The sequence below is a fragment of the Zingiber officinale genome, chromosome 1B (genome assembly GCF_018446385.1).
Source record: "Zingiber officinale cultivar Zhangliang chromosome 1B, Zo_v1.1, whole genome shotgun sequence".
Lineage (NCBI taxonomy): Eukaryota > Viridiplantae > Streptophyta > Magnoliopsida > Zingiberales > Zingiberaceae > Zingiber > Zingiber officinale.
In genome coordinates this window covers 116,276,963-116,294,801 of record NC_055986.1, presented here as the reverse complement: position 1 = coordinate 116,294,801, position 17,839 = coordinate 116,276,963, and the positions used below count along the sequence as shown (strand labels likewise).

General features: G+C 36.8%; 3 protein-coding genes across 5 annotated transcripts; 1 reads left to right on the top strand and 2 right to left on the bottom strand.

Annotated features, from left to right (window-relative positions):
- Positions 1-3,847: 3,847 nt before the first annotated feature.
- Positions 3,848-5,372, bottom strand: LOC121974821 (epoxide hydrolase A-like). 2 transcript variants are annotated; one of them, XM_042526079.1, is made up of 5 exons: positions 5,212-5,372; positions 4,919-5,136; positions 4,673-4,834; positions 4,347-4,582; positions 3,848-4,250 (listed from the first exon to the last, which is right to left on the bottom strand). In XM_042526079.1, exons 1-5 carry the CDS (start codon positions 5,282-5,284, stop codon positions 3,989-3,991), a joined length of 951 nt encoding a protein of 316 aa, XP_042382013.1. In that variant the 5' UTR covers positions 5,285-5,372; the 3' UTR covers positions 3,848-3,988. The 2 variants fall into 2 exon arrangements, with proteins under 2 accessions (XP_042382013.1, XP_042382007.1); XM_042526073.1 differs by having other exon boundaries at positions 4,919-5,343.
- Positions 5,373-5,987: 615 nt separating this feature from the next.
- LOC121974804 (casein kinase 1-like) lies at positions 5,988-12,303 on the top strand. 2 transcript variants are annotated; one of them, XM_042526042.1, is made up of 14 exons: positions 5,988-6,753; positions 6,874-6,914; positions 8,205-8,274; positions 8,360-8,508; positions 8,626-8,721; positions 9,953-10,023; positions 10,503-10,564; positions 10,655-10,718; positions 10,811-10,895; positions 11,018-11,144; positions 11,209-11,273; positions 11,357-11,420; positions 11,495-11,628; positions 11,709-12,303. In XM_042526042.1, exons 1-14 carry the CDS (start codon positions 6,678-6,680, stop codon positions 12,000-12,002), a joined length of 1,398 nt encoding a protein of 465 aa, XP_042381976.1. In that variant the 5' UTR covers positions 5,988-6,677; the 3' UTR covers positions 12,003-12,303. The 2 variants fall into 2 exon arrangements, with proteins under 2 accessions (XP_042381976.1, XP_042381986.1); XM_042526052.1 differs by having other exon boundaries at positions 5,989-6,753; positions 11,498-11,628.
- Positions 12,304-13,803: 1,500 nt separating this feature from the next.
- LOC122041173 lies at positions 13,804-15,339 on the bottom strand. Its single transcript, XM_042600776.1, has 3 exons — positions 14,406-15,339; positions 14,273-14,332; positions 13,804-14,185 (listed from the first exon to the last, which is right to left on the bottom strand). Exons 1-3 carry the CDS (start codon positions 15,337-15,339, stop codon positions 14,172-14,174), a joined length of 1,008 nt encoding a protein of 335 aa, XP_042456710.1. The 3' UTR covers positions 13,804-14,171.
- Positions 15,340-17,839: the final 2,500 nt, after the last annotated feature.

Below are 17,839 nucleotides of genomic sequence, written 5' to 3'. Positions count from 1 at the left end.
TCTTCTTATCTCGGACGTTGTGTGGGCAACGATCTTCCGAGACGAGAACCACCAAGCTCCTTCTTCTCCAAGCTAGATTCGGCCACCATTAATTCTCCATGAGAAGTAAAGGTCCGGCCACCACCACTAAGCTCCAAGGGATGCTAGAAACGAAGTCTTCTTTCTCTCCTTCTTCTCCTAGCTAGAACCGGCCACCATGGACTTCCCTTAAGTTGATGCTGCCGGCCACAAAGGAGGAAGAGAAAAGAAGGAGAAGAGGAGACCCTAGGGCCGACCACACCAAGGAGGAAAAGAGAGGAAGAAAAGAATAGAGTCGTTAGCCATTAAGACACCTCTACCCCCTCTTTTATAATCCTTGGTCTTGGCAAATAAGGAAATTTTAATAAAAACTTCCTTAATTCTTTTGCCATGAAAAAGAAAAATTAATTAATTAAAAATCAATTTTCTTTTTCCAATTTTCTTGGCCGGCCACTTTCTCCCAAAAACAAGGAAAGTTTTAATTAAAACAAGAATTAAAACTTCCTAATTTGTTTTCGGAAATTTATAAAAAATTTCTCCAATAATTTTAATCCCTTCATGATTGGTTAGTAAAAAGGAAATTTTATAAATTAAAATCTTTCTTTTAAATATGTGGATAATTTCTAAAAAGGAAAGTTATCTCTAAAAATTAAAATCTCTTTTCAATCTACAAATAAGGAAAGATATCAAATCTTTTCTTAATCTTTTGTAGAAACTAATAAAAGAGAATATTTAATTTTTAAACTTTCTTTTAAATTATGAATATGGTTAAAAATGAAAGTTTTCTCAAAATTAAAATCTCCTTTCAATCTACAAATAAGGAAAGATTTCAAATCTTTTCTTAATCTTTTGTAGAAAGCTATAAAAAGAAATATTTAAATTTTAAACTCTCTTTTAAAACTATGATATCCACATAAGAAATAATTTTAATAAAAATTCCTTTTAATTTTCTAGTGGCCGGCCACCTAAGCTTGGGACCCAAGCTTTGGCCGGCCACCAACTTGGCTCATCCATTTGGTCTTGGCCGGCCCTAGCTTGGGTTCCAAGCTAGTTTGGCCGACCCCATTAGGATGGGTAAGAAGGTGTATATGTGGTGGGTATAAATCTCTATATACAAGAGGCTACGATAGGGACCGAGAGGAGGAATTGGTTTTGGTCTCCCGATGAAATTAAGCTTCCCGTGTTCACCCCGAACACACAACTTAACTTTATCAATAATAATTCATGCAACTAAAGAATTATTATTGAACTACCGCACCAATCCCAAATTATATTTTTGGGCTCCTTCTTATTATGAGTGTGTTAGTCTCCCTGTGTTTAAGATGTCGAATGCCCACTAATTAAGTGAGTTATTGACAACTCATTTAATTAATATCTTAGTCCAAGAGTAGTACCACTCAACTTTATCGTCATGTTGGACTAAGTCTACCTGCAGGGTTTAACATGACAATCTTTATGAGCTCCTCTTGGGGACATTATCAACCTAGATTATTAGGACACAGTTTTCTTCTATAATCAACAAGTCACACTATAAGTAACATCATTTCCCAACTTATCGGACATTTTGATTTATCGAACTAAATCTCACCTTTTGATAAGTCAAAGAAATAAATATTAAATATATGTGTTTGTTATTATATTAGGATTAAGAGCACACACTTCCATAATAACTAAGGTCTAGTTCTTTTATTAAATCAGTATAAAAAGAACTTACCTTAAATGGTCCTGCTCAATACACTTAAAGTGCACTAGTGTAATTTATTAGTCAAGATAAACTAATACCTAATTACACTACGACTATTCCAATGGCTTGTTCCTTTCCATCTTAGTCGTGAGCTACTGTTTATAATTTATAAAGAACCGATAATACGATCTTCTGTGTGTGACACCACACACTATGTTATCTACAGTATAAATTAATTGAACATCTACATTTGATATATATAAATGTAGACACTTGACCAATGTGATTCTTATAAATGTTTATACAAAAGCTAGACTTTTAGTATACACTCCAACAGTGAGTACTTAACTTATTTTATTTATTTATTTTTATGTTATATACATATTCAATTATTTGACTTAGCGACATATAATGTGAATACATTGCAAGTCATTTAGGATCCATATGTTGATGTGAAACATATCTTTCCACATTCTAAAGTTACTTTTTACTATGACTACATAAGATTATTGGAAATTGTGGAGCCACATCATCCTGATCGCATGCTCAAGCAATTTGAGCATGTATAGATAATTCCACTAGACCCTCTTATTCCTATTAGGGCAAGAAGAAGTAATATTCATGTCCATTACAATGTCTTGTAGGGAGTTCTTGGAGAGTACTTTGTAGCTTGGGACAGTCATATCTTGTTAGATGCTCGTCATGGTAGATTGGTTGACCCTGCATGAGAGTGTTCCTCGGAGTATATGCAATGATACAATAAGTACTCTCATATGATTTGTACAGAACTCACAACACCGATTGACCTATGTTCACAGGACGATAGCTACAGATGCTATTCAACCTTGGGAGGGAGTCATGACTACACACAATTTGCTTGAGCCGATAGTTTAACGATGGAATTCTGATGACGAGAGTCTAACGCTAGATCAGGTGATGCCAACGATGCAGCATATGCTGCATTACAAGAATTGACATTGTACGAATAAGAAAATAGACAATCTATTACATCAAGGTGTCGGATGAGAAGACAATGATTTTTATGTATTGCATGTATAACTATCTTCGATCATTTCATGACATTCACGGGCTTTTGGGTTATTTTAAGTAGTTTATGATTTTAATGTTATATGTATATATTTTAAACTTTATGTAGTTTTTTGAATTATTAATATAATTTTTGTTCATTTAATATTATTTTGACAATATGAGTATGTTTGTGGTAAAAAATTGTTATTTGGATTTTGTAAATATGAATATATTTGTCGGATATTTACAAAATCTTATTCGACAAACATATTCATATTTATAAAATCTGATAAGGATTATGCATGTGTGATCTAAAAATCGTGTTTCTTGATTGATATACTTTCAGATTTTGAAGATACACTCTGAATAATACTTTTAACTCTGTTTATTGGCTTCAATTTAGTACTAGAATCAAGGTACTTCGTTTAAAATTGAAAGAGATATATCCATTTTTCTCAAACTGCTCAAATATGTAGGAAACAGAGCACTCAGATTTTATGTGTGTTCTTGCATAGAGAATTAGTCCTATTAAATGATCTTATTTGGGAAATGTTTGAGAAGATGAAATGTAGAAAATCTAATTAGTTTTCATTTCCAATTTATAGAAGTTTTTTTGGATCAAATATGAAATATATATGATTTTATATTAATGACTGACGAATCTGGAATTATACTATGACCTTACTGCTTTTGGTTTTGTTGGGGTGTAAATTAATCTCAATGGATGAACGAATTGCACTTCAGTGTCATCTGTTGAAATGTGGGAAATTGAGTTAGGTTTCCAACCATGTATGATATGAATAATTTGAATTAGTATGGAATGTGTTATGAGTTAATAATATAGCCTAGTAAAAAAAGAAATTTGTAAATTAAAGAACTAAGTCTTAAATGTGTTTAGCACTTTGATATTTCTGTTAGAGGTGCAGTTGATAGGAAATAACCATTTTCATTATTTCTTGTTTATTTGTCATTTCTATGTTTGTAATTGTATACTGATTCGAATGCCGAAATATCTGTGCCGAGGACATCTTCCCTAGCCTGGTTGCTAATGCTTGTTTTGACAATCCACTCGGAATCACTTTTTGCTGAGTCAAATTTTTCAAACAATCAACATCATCAGAGTCACCAGTCATCTTCTCCACTTTCTAACAGAATCAATATTGAAACAGCTACAACTCATTAGCATTCAAACATGTCTGGCTACCTTAATTATTTCAAGTGTCTGTTGAAAATCCAAACTACTGAATCATGCGCTATTTAGTTGTTGCCTGATGGATGATTTTTAAGGAAACCAACGATGAGCTTGTTTACTTGGTCAGGGAATTGCTCTTGAATAAAATGGCATCCTTCCGGCACGTAGACGATCTCCAGGTCCGGGACAAAGTGCTTCACTTCTCCACTCTTTACGTAGTTCTCCATTCCAGGAAACTTTAGAACGTAGTCTTTTTCTCCCATCACCAGCATTGCAGGCACTTCCACTTTTGGGTCCTCTCCTCCTGTTTCTAATTTGTGCAGTGATCTATATATATGGAAAACAGCACGTTTGATTCTTGTTACTAGATTGAGAGAAGAAAACAAGGTTTCGAAAACCATGGCAGGTATCGAAGCTACTGGCCTGTATGGCATATGGAGAGGAAAGCTGAATCCGGAGTTCTCGTACAGTGCAGCATAGGCGTCGAGATCTGCCTCCGTGAACCATGGCGGCAAGGGGGCGGATGAGTCCGCAAGGTCCAAGATTTCCTGACCTTCCTCGGCTATGGGAATCTCGCTCCTCGAGAAGAGGATGTAAATGGTGCGAACGACTCGTCTGACGTCGAATCGGCCGAAGTCGGCCTCCGCTCGGCCGGGCTCCTGGGTAAGAAAGGCCAAGCAATAAGGCGGGGAGCGCCGTCGATCGAGATAGATAAACGTTGAATAGCACTGGATCATTCACGGAGTTACCCGCCACCGGTTCATGTAGAAACCTTCCGGGAGAGAAATGAAGGGCGTGACTGTCGCAAGAAACGGCACGCCTAAGGTGGCGACGGTCGCCACCCGATCTGGGTGGCGCAGGGAAAGATCGTAAGCAGGCCTCGCGCCGAAGTCCTTCGCGACCACGTGCACCTTTTGTGTCCACAAAACGCTATTTCGATTCAGTTGGAGGTTGCGCGAGGGGAAGAAGCCGATCGATCGAGTTTGGTTCTGTACCTTGGAGATGGAGAGGAGATCGAGGATGGCAATGAGATCGGCGACGAGGTCTTGCCAACTGCTGTCCTCGGGTATGGACGGCTGGCCGGAGAGGCCGTAGCCGCGGAGATCAGGAGCGATCGCCCGGAACCCAGCACCGGCGACGGCGAGCATTTGGTGTCTCCAAGAGTACCATATCTCAGGGAATCCATGGAGGAAGAGCACAGTGCCCAATTTCCCTGCAACGCGATTAGGAAAGATTTGAAAAGATGGAAGATGCATTGAAGAAATGAGAGGGGATTCAATCAGCCAACCTTGCCCTGTGTGAGCTACGTGGAGGCTGAGGCCATTGACATCGAAGTGAGCATGCTCTATCTTATCCATCATCTCCTGATCTGTTTTTCTTCTGGTTTAATTCGGTGACGGAGAGGAAGTGAAATAGCACTGGGAATGGGAATCTTTATCCAGCTTTATGCTCAATGATGCTCCGGGAACAGGCCACGGGACCTGTAACTGTCTAACTGACACTGAAAAGGACGGAAATTAAAATTGTTGTTGTTGCCTGCTTTAAATCAACCGCATGTATCAAAGCAGATATCATTAATCAAAGTGGTTTATCTCTTCTTTACACTCTTTTAAATGGACGATGCATATTATCCAAGCTAAGGTGATAATTAATTCGGAGGTTGCACTTAGGGTGAGCTTGTCTGAGGGTAGAACTAACCTATTTAACTCGTTTGTCTTAGCCTTTCAAAGAGGGAACATTTTGGGCCCGCTCATTATCACTCTTGTTCTTTATTTTAATTTAAGATGTTTCGGATTAGTTTGAGGCATTTTACCTCACATTGAATTTACAACGTACAGAGGAAAGATTATACACGTGTTGATCATCCATGAAGACTTATAATTGCTCCATAATACCTATTTTGAAAACCTTTATATGCGACCGTAACAAAAAGTCCATGTCATCCTTTGGAATGTTCATCGTATGTATCTACGACTCCCATCAACGGCTGGTTCTTGCGTACGCAGTGAATCAGTATGCAAGCTTCCGTACGAGTTCTATGCTCACTTATATCGCTAAACTTAATTACTTTTCTTTAATCGTGACCAAAGATGAATAAAGATTTATCGGTTGTCTTTTGTCGACCGATTACATTTATCATCTTCGCAATGAGTTCTGGGGATTTTTTCTTTTTGTGGCCTCGTTACCAGATCCTGGAAATCGCTGGGTTTCTCATTGCTTTCTGACCAATCGGCCGCCGTCACTCTGAGGAACATGCTCGGATCACTCGGCTCGGCTGATTTTTTCCTCTAGGATTTCTTTCTGGCAGCCTACGGCTTCTTCGATTGGTGTTGGTGGACGGGTAAGAGCAGCATTCGCAGAAGAGGCTGTCACGGGATCTTTGTTCGATTGGAGTTGGTGGACGGGTTCTGAAGAGGTCATTGCGGGATCTTTCTCTCACGCCATCAATTCGTTATAATTTGTTTTTTAGGTTTTCTAGATCTCGCTTAAAGGAAAATTTCCTCTTTTTTTTCTGAATATCTTCGAATTGGTGGATTGGATTGCTCTTGATTTGTTTCATAGGCGGAAGGAAGTTTGAGCTGTCGACGTGCCTTCGCTTTGCTAGGGCTGAATACAGTTTTGGAGCCGAATGATTGTGATGTGCGCTGGGGAAAAGCAATCGTTTCTGTTAGCTAATTTTTAGAGATCTTTGGATTTATTTTATTTTTATCTCAGTTGGTTGTTGTGGGTTTATTTTGGATTGTTCATTAAATCATGGAACGTGTGATTGGCGGAAAGTTTAAACTTGGGAAAAAGATTGGCAGCGGTTCTTTTGGCGAGCTCTATATAGGTATGTTGTATTTCTAGGGTCTTTGACTCTGTGGGCCATTTTTGTAGTTTTAGATTTGGACGCATAATGACTTCCCCTTTGTGTTGGCTTTTTCACATTCTCCCCGGTTGTTTTGATTAGGTGTTAACATACAAGGTAGAGAAGAAGTTGCAGTTAAGCTGGTATGTGCTGCTACATAAGACTGAAGCATTATAATTTTGAAATGCCACAACCACCCATATACAAGGCAACATTTATTTCTTGAAATGCCTGAGATGATTCAACTAATATACTCATCTTTGATGCAAAATGTTACAACTGTTTACTAGCAAGACTTTTAGCCGAAGAGTAGATGGCCAGAATAATGATAAAAGACATGTGACAAAGACTCCATTTTCAATTGCATGTATATAATCTTCATATGTTATTTTTTTGTGATCCCAACTTAAGCACCAACAGAAATAAGCCATAGACTGTACTATACAAGGTCAGCTACTTAGATCATATCTCTCCATGAAACTATATAATATTCATATAACTTTTTTTTTCCCCATTCTAGTATTAATTGGAGCTCTACCAAATTTCATGTGTGTAGTACTATGTTTTGTTAATTTTACTTTCTCTTGCAACTTCACACATCTTAGTATTCTCATTCCTGTTATCATGCTATTAAGCATTATCTTTTAATTTCCAATGCTTTCACTCAAATCTACGATTGATCATAAAAAGTTTCTAATTTTATTTTCCATTTAACCTTTGAACACACAAAAGATGACTCTAAACATTCTTCTCCAATTAACAGATTTTTCTTTATCTTATTAATGATATCGATCATCAAATTCTCAAGCTGGGCTAATTCCTATTCACTCACAATGACTAGGGGAATCCTCATAAGTTTCTTCTCCACTTATTTATATGCTTAAACTTGGTGAGCGGCCTTGCCTTACTTGGGATGACAATTCAAGGCAAACATTCATTTGCTTGACAAGATGATCATAGGGTCTCTCGAGGACTTGTCCCAACACACTGAACATGATGTTCGATTCTCACTCACAACAACACCCATCAACCCATTTTGATATATCATTATTGTTGAATTATAGGTCTAAGATGTTGAAAGCTCTTCCCTACAATGGCTTTGTACCAATTCATCTTTTCTATTTACTCACTTCTTTTCTTATTGTTGATGTCATATTTCACGCACACATAATATGATCAATAAGTTCATCCAGTACTAATTTAAAAAAATAATAATAAATAAAGATTTTAGAATTGATTCTTGTTGTCACCTGCAATTATGGATAATCATTTGTTACATTCCTAGTAGTCTAAAACTAGTATTTTATTATCATGCTTGACCTAATCACACATATAATCATTCGATATTCCGAAACTTTCTAGGGCACTCTATTCATTCTTCTCTCGGCACTTGGTATTTATTACAATATTCTACTTATGATCCAAATTAACAGGAATCAGTGAAGTCAAAGCATCCTCAACTTCATTATGAGTCGAAAGTGTATATGCTTCTCCAAGGAGGAAGTAAGCTATTGACCTGTAATTATGATTCTATTTTTGTTGGGTTGGTTGGTGCACAACGATTTTTATTCTATTCATTCCTATATAGCTGGAGTTCCCCACTTGAAATGGTTTGGTGTAGAAGGAGAATATAATGTGATGGTCATTGATCTACTTGGCCCTAGTCTTGAAGATTTGTTCTGCTACTGTAACCGGAGGTTCTCACTGAAAACTGTCCTCATGCTCGCTGATCAGTTAGTAAGTGAATAGTTTGCCCTTGACTGCAGTTCTAATATTTCTAAATTCATCTTTAATAGTTCTGTACTGAGGCTCTTTTGAAGTATAGCCATGATATTTTGTTTTCTGTTTTGAAAGTTAAATCGGGTCGAGTATATGCACTCAAAGTCTTTTCTTCATCGTGATATAAAGCCCGATAACTTTCTTATGGGCCTTCGTCGAAAAGCAAATCAGGTGTGATTCCTATCTTCAACTTCATAATTCTTCCAAAAAAATGGACAATATGTTTCCTAAAGATAGTTGCAACTAAATGACATCTGGAGCACAAAGCTCAATATAATTGATTTGAATAGATTGATTATAAAATTCTTCTATATTTGTGTGTTAAGCTGTCAACAAGGGCCAGAAGAAAATTTTTAATGACTTCTCATTAGTTTATTTTGAACAGTCATCTCACACTCTCTTTGCTGGTTTAGAATTCCTTGAATATGTTCTAACGGATAACATGTCACAAATAGTAACATAAGCATCATAAGGTATTCATGTCAATGTCTCAATATTTAATTTTGTTAATGTTTATGTTGATGAATATATTAACACACTTAAATTTCTTTAATTTCTGTGAAATGTTACCTTTTAAGGACATGAATTTTCTTCATTGTTTTGCACTACACATGAAGTTGTAGTTCGTGTTAGGATAAACTCATGCTCTAAATAGAGAAAGGGGCATTCTTCTGAAAATGAGGTGATTTTACATAATTGAGAAAATTGCCTTACAACTCCTGTAAAGCTTAATTTGAATGTAAACCTTAATTTGAAATTCTAGCTAAATTATAATTGCATAGGTGGAGGGAATTTCTGGTTGTGGTTAAAATTACTGATGTAGAGAACTATAGATTAAGATACAAATGGTTGGCCTGGCCATGACAGATTGATTTTGATACAATATATTGCATTAGATGGGCTTTATTGGGTTTAGAAAACAAATTTTGGACTTCTATTTTGGTTTTTCTAACATCAACCCTATTTTTCTGTTATTGCATCACGGAACTATAAGTAGAAATGCTCTTTATTCTCTGTCCTAGTCTATAGATTATGTGACTTGGCCGGTTTGTAAAGGTCGCAAATGTCAATTACAATGCCATGCTTACCACATCTGGCCCTCCTTTATTTACATTATATTATAAGAGTTATACTGAACCAATTGCTATCTCAAGTCGACTGTACTTGCATGTATTCATTCTACTAATACCAGGTAAGTACTTTAGACAATCTCTTATCTTTTGTCATAATTTTTTTACTATAATTTTTGTGATGCATTATTTCATTGGACACAATATATGATAATATCTTCACAACCATCGTGTAAACATTGGAGCTGGAACAACTGAAAAGCATGAACTTTTGTTTGACTGTGATATTGATTTTCTGGTTTCTTGATTGATATTTTCTTTTTTACTCTCAGGTTTACATTATTGACTATGGTCTTGCAAAGAAGTATTGGGATTTTCAAACTCATAAGCACATACCGTATAGGTAATAAAACCTTGATTGGAATATATTAATTTTCTTTTTTGAATACTAACACCCTGTACATACTTTTCTTATGTGTGGGGTTGATATAATGCATTTTTGATAGAATTTATTTGAAGACTTAGATGACTTCACCTTGCAACTTAAGTTTGTCAAGTTGATATATTTATATATGTTTCATGTTGGCAATAGCCACTGTAAGGCTATGATTTTTCATGAAGTGCTTTCAAGGTCATCAACTGATATTTAGTTGTATTCCTGCTGAGAATATTCATTGAAAGGCCAAGATTTTTTGCATTCATGAATTTTTACCTCATGGTATCCACAGCTTGCTAAGAAAGAGGAGCAATGAAATTAGGAAAATAAATTGGACTTGCTTGTTTGTTACTTAAAATTGTTCAAATCATGTCTTTATTCACATATCCAGTTGTTTTAATTCTTGATTCTTTCTTTTTTGTTCTGTATGGCGTATCCATTTGCAGGGAAAATAAGAACCTTACAGGAACTGCACGATATGCAAGTCTTAATACTCATCTAGGGATTGGTGAGTTTCTTAGACATTGAATATTGATTCTGGGTATTTTTTGATATTTAATTCCTTTTTAAGTTTTTGATCTGAAATATTTACTGGTAGAACAAAGCCGAAGAGATGATTTAGAATCCCTTGGTTATGTACTTATGTACTTTTTAAGAGGAAGGTTAGTGCCAATCCATCATGAAGTCTATTTTTTCAAATTTGTTTCAGTTTATCACTAATCATACTATCTCTGGTTGCAATGTTTTGCTTTAGCCTTCCTTGGCAAGGGCTTAAAGCTGGTACCAAAGAGCAAAAGTACGATAAAATTAGTGAAAAGAAAATGCTTACTCCTATAGAGGTAATTATTCAGTCTTCTCTGACTTCCAGAAAACATGATCAACCAGTTTCTTTACTTCTGACTTTGTTTGCACCATGAAGAATGCTCTTAGATAAACTTTTGGATGACCAATCTTGTGACAGGTACTTTGCAAGTCGTATCCATCAGAATTTGCATCTTATTTTCACTATTGTCGATCCTTGAGGTTTGAAGACAAACCAAATTATTCATACCTGAAACAACTGTTTCGTGAATTATTCATTCGTGAAGGTAGGGGGGAAAAATTTCTTTGTTATTCTAATATTCTTCCTGCTTAGATGTTGGGTCGTGACAGGATACCAATATGATTATGTTTTCGACTGGAAGTATCCTCATTTCAGTGCTGATCCTCGACTGCGGGTATGCTTCTCAAGATTCTCATATACCACCTGTGTTTTAGCTTTTGTGACGTCTTTGTGTTCCATATAATGTTTTTGGTTCAGGAACCTAATGAAATGACTGGTGGAGCTATAGGTCCATCTTTTGAAAGGCCTGAAAGAATTTCAGGTTATTTTTCTTTTCTAAGTTTAACATAATCATTGACTAAAAGTTTTGCCCGCTGACTTATTTCACCTTATTAGCAGGCCAGGATACAGGGGATCGATTGTCAGGTGCAGCTAGAGCATTTGCTCGAAGGAATGCTGCAGGCCTGGATCATCTCAGTGACCATTTGAAGCACAAATCTCCTAATCACACATTTATGTCAAAGGAAGTTGTAAGTTCTACTTTTTTAACTCGGAGAGTTTGAATAAAACATCTATTGTCATGGACCCATAATTTTGCATCAAATCTCAGGTTGATTCAGAGAAAATCCGTCCATCATCGCACAATGGGAGTACATCAAGGAGGCCTGCTGTGTCAAGCACCAGACCTACTTCCATTGAGCTTAGCCAGGCACATCATGGCAGGACGAGCCATATGTTTTCCAGCAGCAGCCGACCATCCAGTAGTCATCAAAGATATCAGCAGCCTGCAGTCGATTCCAAGTTGTCATCTATCTCCCGAACTGCTGCCACAAGAGGAACACCCAATGAGTCTCTTCTTCACAGCATGGATCTCCTCTCAATAGGCACCGAGAGGAGGAAGTAAATTGCCAAAAAGGAAACTAGAGTTCCTGCTGCGGCCTTTATCCAGCACAAAATATGCTTCAAAGCTTCCTCAACTTCCATGATGATTCCTTGTTCATAGCATCAACATGTAATTAAAAAAGTAGGAACTTTCCAACTGAGAAAACAGTAATCAAATCCAAGCTCAATGTCAGATCTGTTGGGGCAACAACCTGCCTAGGTCCTAAAGGAACCAGTAAGTGACTTGTGAGTTTCCTAAGATCACTCTCTTTGGTTCATACATTTTTATAATCCAATTCCAAAAATTAGAATTTACCTCCAAAGTGGAAACTACAATCTCCTTCATGTCGTCGATAGTATTTTGATACCACAATAACGTGTTCTGTCTGCTTTATCTCATAAAACCTTTTCATTGTCGGAGCTCATTGTTTTCCCCAAATATTACATTTTAATGGAAATTATATGTACTCATATGGTTTCATGCCTCAGTCTTTCTCCTATTATTTGTCTTGTTATAATCCAACTGGATTTGCATGAGCTAAATTGTGTAAAATAAATATCTTTGCCGCAAAAAATTATTATCAAATAAATAATTAAAAATAATTATGAAGTTAAAAATTATCAAATAGTCGGTGTCAGATAATGCCAACTTAAAAATAATAATAATTAATCATCACGTATTGTATTGCTTGTATAATATAATATATGAATATTGTATTGTTTGTATAAATATATATGAATATGTATAAATTACATAAAATATTTATTTATTATCCACAACATATTTAAATAATATTATTATCGGCAATATTTATTAAAATATTTAAATAATATTATTATAATTTATTTTATAAAAATTTAATTCGGCAATAAATGAGAAAATATAAAAGCGGCGAGTATTGAAGTATCCACAACATAAAACCCAACCGCCTTTGTTACTTGGACTCACCCATCCTCTCACATGAGTGTCCTAGGAATCGTCTTCCTAAGATGAAGATTGAGTGTGGAGCAGAACGAAGAAGAAACATGAGGACAAAGAGAAGAACCAGAGGAGAGACTTGCTTTGACTAGGAAGACGAAGTGGTGCTACGAATAACTTGAAATTGTTGGAAGATGCAGACCCGTGAAAAAGTAACTAGGCAATGGGGGACGGAGAGGAGAGGAGAGTGGTGGAATAAGATTCTGCAGTATGAAGATTGTGGGGGAAGAAACCATGGGTAAAAGAAAGACAAGTATGAACCATATCATTCTTCCTATTTGAATCAAATCAACTCAATTTGGTTCATCAATGGTTCAATAATAAATCGTTAAATTTGGATCTGATTCACAGACAGTTCAAATCCAAGGTAAACTCAACTTGATCAGATAGTGTCTTTAAAGATTCAGTGTTACAAAGTATGCAATCTTCATGGAGCTATCCACACCCTTAGGCTTACCTATTTGTTGGGAAACGATGATAGGAAGATAAAGGCAAAACATACTCCTCCTGGTAGTAATGTAAAGCACCAAGCTTATGTCTGCCCAATTATTTAACCTATCATCTCATGTTGCATGGTTGACCTAGTCATATTGACCAATTTGTCTATCCTACGAGCTCAATCTAGGACTTTGAAACAAGTAAATGATCTTGCATTTCATAGACAGGTGGAATGCCTTATTCTAGTTATTAAAAAACGGAATGAAGGAAATTGGGTCGACATTGCACTAGGATGTGGACACTACCTAATCTGGTTGCCTTAACTGTTCACGGGAGCATTAGAATTCACACATGGAATTGATTTCACTCTATTCTATAGTACGAAGCATAGTTAACCCAATGTTTGTTTCACAGAACAGGATTGATCAAGATTCAAGAGTAGAAAATTCTTACACAATGAAACAAAATCACATAAAAAGAACTTCCATTTGACCTGTTGCCAAATAGTTTTATCTAAAATATGAACTAAACATATCTTAATCAGACAATTTTCGTTTAACTAGTGTTGCAAAATAATTCATTTATACCTTGACAATTGATAACACATCATAGCTACCAATTTTTTTTCATAGCCATAGCTAATGTTCTTTCAGAAATTCAGATGGTCAACCAGCTGTTGATTTTGAGGCATCTAAAATGAATAGCTCCAAATTTTTAAATTCTTCTCTGACCCCTTTTAGCTCGAACTTCATCTTCTCCGCAGAAGACATGTTATCAGGATGGAAATACTGCAATAAACAAAATTTATTAACACCAAGGAAGTGTATAATATTGATAGATCAAGCTAGTGAACCAATCATAATATAACATGGAACCTTTGCATGAACGGTGCAAAGGTTGCCCAGTAAGATTTGAAAGGATTGTTAATCTCTGAACTGCTCAAACATGAAAACAAGTAATTATATACTTGCAATGACTAAGAGCTGAAAAACGAAGAGCAAGCCTTACTATTGGAGTTCTTCTTGGCTACTGACTGACTGATTGACGCTAGGCTATCTCGGAGATCCCTGAATGATAGCCCACCCGACCTCTTTTCCGATTCTTTCTCTTCTGCTTCCCTCAACTTAGCCAGCCTATCATTCAACTCTGTCAAAGAGAATTCCTTGTTGCCCTTGTCAGCTGCTTCAGGCCTCAGCTTGCGGAGCTTCTCCCCCAACTCATCATGGCTATACGACCTAAAAAAATCTGTCCTTGGACCTTTTTTGGCTTCTCCCTGATCGGCTTTCTCCCTCAACTCCTTCTCCGTCTCTCCTCTACGGATCCGCGTGCCTTCCTGGAAGGGACTGAAATTGAACGGTCTTGGACGGAAGCTGTCTCTCCGATGGCCGCCCGTCGCGGACGAGTCCCTAAACTGGCGGAGGCTCTCGCGAATGCTGTCAAATGGCAAACCTTGGTTTTTCCCGTCAGCCCTATCGTCACCGGCCTTCGAAATAGTGTTGCTTTTGAAGATCTCCTGGAAGGATAGGGAGGGAGAAGACGCGCGGCGCTCACCGGCGGCGGAAGGTCCACCGCTTCGGAGGCGGAACTCGGCCAGGTGCTTGCGGTTATCAAGTGAGGTGTGTTGGGAACTCGAAGAGGAGAGAGGCGGAGGCGGAGGTGGATCGGCCGGGATCAGGCGAGGAGAGGCGAGAGGGGCCTTCAGCCGTTCCTTGATATCGCTGAATGAGGAAGAGTACGAGGAGCGAGGAGAGGGTGCCGAGGGCTCGAAAGTGTCTGCATCGGCATCGGGAAGGGGAGGCGGCGGCGACGAAGAGGATGAGAAGGGGCGGAGAGACTGCGGAGGTGTTAGGGTTTTAGGCTTGAGTTTGAGGTAGAGAGCCGCCATGGTGACAGAACTCTCCGCCGCATGTTCAAAACGACCTAAATAGGGATGGCGATCCATGGGTGTCAAATTTGGATGGATCGACTCGATTAGTCCAGGTCGGATTAATTTTTTTTTTTTTAGTGAAATCTGAATTCGACCAAACTCGAATTCAATTCAAAACTTCTAAATCTAAATCTAAATCCGATCAATCCGAACTCGAACCCGAATCAGATAATCCAAAAACTCAATTCAAAATGATTTGTTTTAACTATTCTCCTATAATTCTTTATTTTTATCTCAATACTCTATTATTATCATACTAACATTAATATTAATATACATAAAAAGATAAAAACATCTTAATGTTCAAAATAAAATTTAATTTAATCAAAAAAAATCCACTAAACCTTATATTTGGGTCAATCCGAACCCAACCTGACTCAATCCGAATTTTTTTACTCCAAAAATACTCCAACCCGAACCCGACCCGAACCCGAAAATATCAATCAGAACTTGATTTTTTTCGAGACGACTCGAGTTGGATCATCGGATCGGGTTCATTTTTGACACCCCTATGATCCATCACATGTATTCCAAGGAGGGCAGATCCTTTGCGGGACAAAGGAGGACTACGTGTATGTATTGATGGAGAGAATATAGGTGGGACCATTACTCCCATCAATACATATAAGTGATTTTTTTTCAGGTCAGTAAAAAATAGACTAGAGGATCTGGGCTGGTATTCCAAACGAGTTAAATAGGGATGCAATTTACTGACGGATTTTGTCCAGGGAGAGTCCATCCACACCCAAAGACATATCCTTTGGTCTGTAATTTGTAGGTCAGGGGATGACCCACTACATAGATTGGTCCACTTTGATGGACTCTACTTGTTAAACGGGTAGAGTTCATCATAATCTACCAATCAAAGATAATGGACCATCTTCTCGTCCATAATTTATGAACTAGAGGATCCCGCCTGTCCACACCCTTACTTTCCCTAAACACATCCCATTTTTTAAATATACATATCAATATTTTTTTTATCACAAATTTTTTAGATACACCATAATATTTCTATTTTACACTTTCTTAAAATCCTAAAAAAATTTAAAAAATATAGCATCAAAAATCTGCATCTCCAACTTTCCTTCCCTTCTCTTCATCTCTCTCATCTCTTCAACGTACGAACATGATTCGAACTTGGCCAACTCGATTTCTAGCAAAACCATCAAACAACAATACTCAAATAATACATATTATCTTTCATTTTATTTTACATTATCATTACATGAGTATATTTTTATATTTTTAGATTTATATTTAGTTTTCATTTATGAGGGTAGAAACTTACTTGAATATGATATATTTCTTTTTACATGAAAAGATTTTAGGGTGTTGGGTTGTTGGAATTGTAAAATATATGACAAAGATATGATGAAAATCTTGAATTTCAGTCGTGCATTGTTTGGCCTTGGTTCGCTGAACACATTGCCACTTGTTTAGTTACTATCGGCCGAACACATAGGATATGTTCGGTCATGGTCCACCAAACGCAACACAATGTAATTGGTCGATAACCACTGAGCGTAACTAAATATGTTCAATTTCTATCTACCGAACGAAACACAAAATGTTTGGCCTTTAGCATTCGAACACCAACGGATTTGTTCGATTGTGTGTTTACAAACACAATATGTTTTGTTCAGTTTTGAGTGGCTGAACAGCTCCGATTCCTTTCAACAACACATGTTAATTGTATATATAATTCACTTGTTTCTTATGTGCAGTAAAAATACTAAAGACATTTTCAAGGAGAAATATACCAATGGCTTTTAACAAAAAGCGCTGAGAAGAGAGACTTGCATGAGAGATACAATCATTACAAGAAGAGTTATAATCATCACAAGTACCCCAAGAAGAGGTACCACCACAACTATCAGAACAAGAAGATGTGTATGAAAATATAGCTCCACAAGAAAATTTACCTTCAGAAATGAATGAGGGTGAAGAAGAGCAAGCTTTCGTTAGAGGGAACAATGAAGATGATGAAATATTGTACAAACCATTTCCATGTAGTCCACATGATCTATCACTATTGTGGGGTTTTAAAACGCATATAGCATCAAAATTTTGGTTTGGTGAAGAGTGAGATGTGCTCAAATGTCTATGTCACACAACCAAATTATTACAATAAAACTTCAATTAAGGAGTAGTCCAAATATAGGAGTCTCTTTAGGGACTCCCATCTTGATCAATTGAGGGAGATGTTATACCAGAAACTGAATAGAAATTTGATTGTTGCTTTTGTGGAGTGTTGGCAACTAGAGACCAATACCTTTCATATGTCATTTGGAGATAACAATCATTTTAGACGACATGTATTGTCTTCTTGGTCTACCGACCTACAACTAATGACAAATTTTACATTCGTCAATTGATGACAATCACTTTAGACCAATACCTTATTGTTTGGTGTAACGTTGGGTGAAGTTAATAAGTCCTTAGAGGGTTCGAGGAGTTTGTCTATGAAGTTAGAGTGGCTGCATAAGAACTTTAGTTATAAAATTACTAATAA

Coding starts and splice junctions, on each gene's coding strand:
- LOC121974804 (XM_042526042.1), top strand. CDS start 6,678: ATGGAACGTGTGATTGGCGGAAAGTTTAAACTTGGGAAAAAGATTGGC. Junction 6,754..6,873: donor TTTTGGCGAGCTCTATATAG/GTATGTTGTATT, acceptor TGTTTTGATTAG/GTGTTAACATACAAGGTAGA. Junction 8,722..9,952: donor TTCGTCGAAAAGCAAATCAG/GTGTGATTCCTA, acceptor TTTTACTCTCAG/GTTTACATTATTGACTATGG.
- LOC121974821 (XM_042526073.1), bottom strand. CDS start 5,284: ATGATGGATAAGATAGAGCATGCTCACTTCGATGTCAATGGCCTCAGC. Junction 4,835..4,918: donor ATCTCCTCTCCATCTCCAAG/GTACAGAACCAA, acceptor TGGACACAAAAG/GTGCACGTGGTCGCGAAGGA. Junction 4,251..4,346: donor CCTCTCCATATGCCATACAG/GCCAGTAGCTTC, acceptor CCATATATATAG/ATCACTGCACAAATTAGAAA.
- LOC122041173 (XM_042600776.1), bottom strand. CDS start 15,339: ATGGATCGCCATCCCTATTTAGGTCGTTTTGAACATGCGGCGGAGAGT. Junction 14,333..14,405: donor AGCCAAGAAGAACTCCAATA/GTAAGGCTTGCT, acceptor ATGTTTGAGCAG/TTCAGAGATTAACAATCCTT.